The following is a 6,844-nucleotide window of genomic DNA, read 5'->3' as shown; positions in this document are numbered from 1 at the left end:
AAGTAATCTTTATATTTCTTTTTTTATTATAAAAATCTTATGCCCCACCCACATGCCTTTGACTTGACGTTCTTCAATGACGAGTTTACGTAGAGACGTGGAAAACGTCTAAACGGAAACGTCTAGGGTTTCCTCCATAGCAAGCTAAAGCTACATTGTGCACTATTGTTTTTTAGCAATAGTAAATATATTAGCTAACGATATAATTTCTAACAAGGTTTGAAGTTAGCTTGTTACGTTGTATCATCAGACTCACATCTGTTATTTTCACTTTTAACGTGCTCTTGCTGCAAGCAACGTTTTAGCCTGCTAGCAAGGAAGCTAGAATGACAAGTAGGATAGACTACAGCGTGTGGGACCACATTGAGGTTTCAGATGATGAAGATGACACTCATCCAAACATCGATACACCCAGCCTTTTCAAATGGAGACATGAGGTAACGTTATGTCGAACGTTTGGGGCGGCAGGTAGCCTAGTGGTTAGAGTGTTGGGCCAGTAACTGAAAGGTTGCTAGATCGAATCCCCGAGCTGACAAGGTAAAAATCTCGTTCTGCCCCTGAACAACGTCATTGTAAATAAGACCCTGTTCTCAACTGACTTGCCTAGTTAAAGGTTAAAATAAATAAGAATGATGCATTTGATAGCTGCTTAGTCTCTGTAAGTTAGCTAGCTTTCTAGATTTTCAGATGCGTTATGTAAACAGCCGTTATCGCAGATAAACGCAATGGAAAGATAAACATAACATTTGGCGATGATATCCTTTTGTCCTGACCCCTCTCCCCACCATCACCTAGGCGCGTGTGGAACGAATGGACCAGTTCATAAAGGCTGGTGAGGACCTGGAGAAGGGGCTAGCTGAATCTAAGCGCAAGTTGACTGAAGCACAGAAGAAGACAAAGAATCTGTCCAGTTCAGTCACGGACGATGCCAAAGCCGAGCTGAGCAAGGCACAGGCCGAGGAGAAGAGGCTGAAGAAAGAGGAGCGAGACTGGGAGAAAAAACTGGAGGACCACCGGCGGGAAGAGAAGAAGATGCCATGGAACGTAGACACACTCTGCAAGGAGGGCTTCAGCAAGGTGGGTTTAGTGTGTGGAACCACTGGTGCTCCCTGGCTGCAGGTGATGGTTATTTGCTGATGCCACTTGACTTTCCCCACTCCGATCTCTCTCTGTCTCTCTCTCTCTCCTTCTGACTCTCCTAGAGTGTTATGAATGTTAAGCCAGATGTGAAGGAGGAGACCGAGGAGCAGAAAGAGCAGAAACACAAGACCTTTGTGGAGAAGTATGAGAAAGAGATCAAACACTTTGGTGAGAGTCACTTTCCCATTCTTTGTTGTCCCCATTCTTTGTGGGTAGTTGTCATGGCCATGGTCTCTGTCTCTGTTGTCAGGTATGATGAAACGCTGGGACGACAGCCAGAAGTACCTATCAGACCACCCTCACCTGGTGTGTGAGGAGACGGCCAACTACCTAGTCATCATGTGCATTGACCTGGAGGTGGAGGAGGTGAGAGCAGAACCGTAATACGACAAACCTCACCACTAATAAGCCATCAGGGATTTCATCCACTATACATTACACCCGAGGACACTCATCAGGGTCATGATCAGTAGGGCACAGGGTAGCAAAATGTTTTGAAACAGAATACGATAGTGTTTCTTGTTGAACAAGTCCAGGTAGTCCCTACCTGTTTCTGTCCATTTTCTTACATTTGGTGCATAATGAACACAATCCTGGTGTAGAGAAGGTTATGAAGTAGGTTAGTAAGTGATCGTCTGATCCTCTTTATTTGCCCAAACATGCCTCAGTACAAAGTACACATGCAGTTGCCTTTTCTTGATACAGATGAGCATACACAGTGGTTAATGTCAGTGTCCTGTTGATGTTTTCCTCCTGTAGAAGAAAGCGCTGATGGAGCAGGTGGCCCACCAGACCATAGTGATGCAGTTCATCCTGGAGCTGGCTAAGAGCCTAAAGGTGGATCCCCGCGGTTGCTTCCGTCAGTTCTTCGACAAGATAAAGGTTTGTTTGCGTGTAAAGGTAATACATTTCCCACTTGCACTCAACAGCAACGCATATAGACTAGCAGTTACATTTCCCTCTCAGACTGCAGATCAGCAGTATCAGGATGCCTTCAATGATGAGCTGGAGTCCTTTAAGGAGAGGGTGCGCGGCAGGGCCAAGATCCGCATCGAGAGGGCCATGAAGGAGTACGAAGAGGAGGAGAGACAGAAACGCCTGGGGCCCGGAGGACTGGATCCTGCCGAGGTGTATGAGTCCTTACCTGAGGTACAGGACATCTACTGCTGCACCTCCTTCATTTAACACCGTCCTTCCTTCATAATCATCATCCCTATCTCTGTTTTTGCAAGTTAACGAAGCCATTTATTTTGTCCTTTTTGTAGGAGATGCAGAAATGTTTTGACGAGAAGGACATTGCCATGTTGCAGACTGTCATCAGTAAGCTGGACCCAACGGTAGGTTACAAAACCAAATCCATTCCTGTTTCTTTTGTTATATTGTCTTCCACGTGCTCGGGGCAAGCATATGACAACATACATTGTACTACAAATGTAAAGGCACACTGAATAGTGACATAAAACCTGAAGTTGTTATAAACTGGTGCTCTGAATGTCATTGTTCCCACCCGTCAGGAGGCTAAGGTCCACATGAAGAGATGCATTGACTCTGGCCTCTGGGTTCCTAACTCACGGGCAGACGAGGGAGACGACAAGGAGGAAGACGCTACTTATGAAGAGCTGAATAAGGAGATGGGCGAACAGAAGATAGAATGATTGACATGAATTGACTTTATGATGATGATATTTTCATCTATGTAGTCATCACTTCTATTGCTACTCCCAATGTTTTTTCGTGAATTTCTCCTTAACGCTTTGGAACAATGTAACCTCTGTGGTGATGTCCACTCTTTGTGGACAACAATATCACACCATATCACTTGCTGAATGCTTTTCTTTTTTTTAAACAATTCTTGCTTGGGCCTTATTAGTAAAGCTGTATTCTTAAACGTGTGTGTGCCTGTACATAGTCTCTTTGTGTGTGTTTGTGTGTGTGCCTGTACACTGTGTGTCAGCCAGCCAATCTGTTGTCTACCTTGTATTTGTGTGCTTTCAGTTGCTGGGGAACATTGTTTCTCTTTTTCATTCAATAGTCTCACTACTGGTTCTACATGTATAGGGAAGGCATGGCAGGATTTCAGTTATTGATGTGATAGAATTATACATAGTGATTTAACGTGGGATAGCCTAGTAACTGAGGTTGAAATTGGATCATATCAACATGTGACATTTTGAATCCAGTCTACTGGCCCCTTACGACCTTTTTGCTCATTGTTTTCTCCTTAATTTGACCAGCAGGTGTCACCCCACATCAACTTTTAAGTTGATGGGAGAATCACTTTTGAGTATTATTTGCAATTAAAAATGACACTGGTTTACATGAGTCAGGATAGGGTGTTCTTGAATTTAGATTTATAAGAAATATTGTTAGATCGTTTCACCTGTCTTCCATTACATAATAATACTAAATGCAACAAACTATTATGGTCCAAACACATCAAGACAGTCGTGAAGAGGGCACAACAACACCTTTTTCCCCTTAGGAGACTGAAACGGTTTGGCATGGGTTCCCAGATCCTCAAAAGGTTCTACAGCTGCACCATCGAGAGCATCCTGACTGGTTGCCTCACGGCCTCGTATGGCAACTGTTCGGTATCTGACCGTAAGGCGCTGTCAGAGGAAGGCCCAAAAAATTGTCAAAGACTCCTGTCATCCAAGTCGTAGACGCTACTGGAGCGCCAAGTCTAGGTCCAAAAGGCTCCTGAACAGCTTCTATCCCCAAGCTATAAGACTAATGAACAATTAATCAAATGGCCACCTAGACTATTTACATTGATCCCCCACTGCTGCTACTCGCTGTTTATCATCTATGCATAGTCCCTTTCCCCTACCTACATGTACAAATTACCTCAACTAACCTGTAACCCCCGCACATTTACTCAGTACCGGTGCCTCCTGTATATAGCCTTGTTATGTAATTCTACTCTGTTAATTCTTTATTTTTACCATTTTATTTAGTAAATATTTTCTTAACTCTATTTCTTGAACTGCACTGTTGGTTAAGGGCTTGTAAGTAAGCATTTCACGATAAGGTCTACACCTACACTACCGTTCAAAAGTTTGGGGTCACTTAGAAATGGCCTTGTTTTTGAAGGAAAATCACATTTTATGTCCATTAAAATAACATCAAACTGATCAGAAATACAGTGTAGACATTGTTAAATGTTGTAAATTGCTATTGTAGCTGGAAACGGCTTATTTTTAATGGAATATCTATATAGGTGTACCAAGGCCCATTATCAACAACCACCACTCCAGTGTTCCAATGGCATGTTGTGTTAGCTAATCCAAGTTTATCATTTTAAAAGGCTAATTGATCATTAGAAAAACATTTTGCAATTATGTTAGCACAGCTGAAAACTGTTGTGCTGATTTAAAGAAGCAATAAAACTGTCCTTCTTTAGACTAGTTGAGTATCTGGAGCATCAGCATTTGTGGGTTCAATTACAGGCTCGAAATGGCCAGAAACAAAGAACTTTCTTCTGGAACTTGTCAGTCTATTCTTGTTCTGAGAAATGAAGACTATTCTATGCGAGAAATTGCCAAGAAACTGAAGATCTTGTACAACGCTGTGTACTACTCCCTTCACAGAACAGGGCAAACTGTCTCTAACCAGAATAGAAAGAGGAGAGGGAGGCCCTGGTGCACAACTGAGCAAGAGGACAAGTACATTTGAGTGTCTAGTTTGAGAAACAGACGCTTCAGAAGTCCTCAACTGGCAGCTTTATTAAATAGTACCCACAAAACACCAGTCTCAACGTCAACAGTGAAGATGCGACTCCGGGATGTTGGCCTTCTAGGCAGAGTTGCAAAGAAAAAGACATATCTGAGACTGGCCAATAAAAATAAAAGATTAAGATGGGCAAAAGAACAGACACTGGACAGAGGAAGATTGGAAAAAGGTGTTATGGACAGGCAAATCTAATTTTGAGGTGTTTGGATCACAAAGAAGAACATTTGTGAGATGCAGAAAAAATGAAAAGATGCTGGAGGAGTGCTTGACGCTGTCTTTCAAGCATGGTGGAGGCAATGTGATGGTCTGGGGGTGCTTTGGTGGTGGTAAAGTGGGAGATTTGTACTGGGTAAAAGGAATCTTGAAGAAGGAAGGCTATCACTCCATTTTGCAACGCCATGCCATCCCCTGTGGATGGTGCTTAATTGGAGCCAATTTCTTCAACAGGTCAATGACCATAAGCACAGCTCCAAACTATGCAATAACTATTTAGAGAAGAAGCAGTCAGCTGGTATTCTGTCTATAAGGAGTGGCCAGCACAGTCACCGGATCTCAACCCTGTTGAGCTGTTATGGGTGCCGCTCTAAGAGCCGGCTCGCATATCAGAAGAGCCGAATCTATTTATAAAAATCATGATATGAATAATCAAAAGATTTAAATGAATAGAATGAATTAATTCAAAAAACAAAAAAAGAAATAAAATAATATAGGCCTAAATGCTCAAGCGCACACACATTCGTTCTGACTGTCTGCTCAGACTAACAGCCTCACCTGTTGTTCCTGTCAGACACGCAGTGTCAACCAATGAACCAAAGATGCGTGAGGGAGGCTCGAGCCAACTCACTCACAGTCACCCTGTAACGTCCTGACCAGTAAAGGGGGTTATTTGTTATTGTAGTTTGGTCAGGACGGGGCTGGGGGGTGTTTGTTTTATGTGGTTCGGGGTTTGTTGGGATGTGTGTTTATGTAGAGGGGTGTTTGTTTAGAGTATTCCGGGGGTTTTGGTTATGTTCTATGTATTTTAGTTCTATGCTCTGTCTATGTTGTGTATTTCTTTGTGTTGGCCTGGTATGGCTCTCAATCAGGAACAGCTGTACATCGTTGTTGCTGATTGGGAGTCATACTTAGGTAGCCCTGTTTTCACATGTCCCTTGAGGGAAGTTGTTTTTGCATAGCTGTGTGTGTGTGTGTGTGTGTGTGTGTGTGTGTGTGTGTGTGTGTGTGTGTGTGTGTGTGTGTGTGTGTGTGTGTGTGTGTGTGTGTGTGTGTGTGTGTGTGTGTGTGTGTGTGTGTGTGTGTGTGTGTGTGTGTGTGTGTAGCCTGCATTACCGTTCGTTCGTTTTCTTGTTTTGTTTCGTCAAGTGTTCAATATAAGTTAAAATGAGCACTCAACCCGCTGCGCCTTGGTCCACTATATACGACGACCGTTACACACACACACACACACACACACACACACACACACACACACACACACACACACACACACACACACACACACACACACACACTTAGCTGCTGAGGAGGAGAGGAAGTACAGCTGTGAAAACAACAGCTGGAAAATGAGTCGGAAGCACAGTAGCATTTGGATGCATTTTAATAATGTAGACAATGTTAGAGCATAGTGTAGAATTTGCCAAAACAATCTCATATAAAGCCGGTTCTATGCACAACCTACACCGGCATATGCAAACTGTGCACCCAACTGTGAAGCTAGCTGTAGCGAAGCTTCAAGAAACTAGCGGACCTGCTAGTGATAGTGGTGGAGCCAGCACTGTCACACATGGAGATGTTTCCACTCAGTCAAGTAGGCCTACTCCGCGACCCACAGCAACGCAGTCTTCAATGGACCAGTTCATGCCAAAGTCTATGTCTGTAGCAAAACAAGGCCAAATTGATATTGCATTGGCTAAAATGATTGCCACCGATTTCCAGTCATTGTCGATCATGGACAGAGCTTTTAGAAATTCTA

General features: G+C 43.3%; 1 protein-coding gene across 1 annotated transcript; it reads left to right on the top strand.

The window, feature by feature from the left end:
* The first annotated feature begins 74 nt into the window (after window positions 1–74).
* LOC106601286 (hsp90 co-chaperone Cdc37) lies at window positions 75–3,032 on the top strand. Its single transcript, XM_014193385.2, has 8 exons — window positions 75–437; window positions 796–1,077; window positions 1,203–1,308; window positions 1,391–1,506; window positions 1,900–2,022; window positions 2,107–2,289; window positions 2,406–2,477; window positions 2,655–3,032. Exons 1-8 carry the CDS (start codon window positions 327–329, stop codon window positions 2,793–2,795), a joined length of 1,134 nt encoding a protein of 377 aa, XP_014048860.1. The 5' UTR covers window positions 75–326; the 3' UTR covers window positions 2,796–3,032.
* The last annotated feature ends 3,812 nt before the right edge of the window (window positions 3,033–6,844 follow it).

This window comes from Salmo salar, chromosome ssa03 (genome assembly GCF_905237065.1).
Source record: "Salmo salar chromosome ssa03, Ssal_v3.1, whole genome shotgun sequence".
Taxonomy (NCBI): Eukaryota; Metazoa; Chordata; class Actinopteri; order Salmoniformes; family Salmonidae; genus Salmo; species Salmo salar.
This window is presented reverse-complemented; position numbering and strand designations above follow the sequence as displayed.

Bases quoted from the DNA above. Each gene is read 5' to 3' on its own strand.
- LOC106601286 (XM_014193385.2), top strand. From the start codon at position 327: ATGACAAGTAGGATAGACTACAGCGTGTGGGACCACATTGAGGTTTCA. The intron at 1,507-1,899 runs GTGAGAGCAGAA...TTCCTCCTGTAG, and splicing joins TTGACCTGGAGGTGGAGGAG to AAGAAAGCGCTGATGGAGCA. The intron at 2,478-2,654 runs GTAGGTTACAAA...CCCACCCGTCAG, and splicing joins TCAGTAAGCTGGACCCAACG to GAGGCTAAGGTCCACATGAA.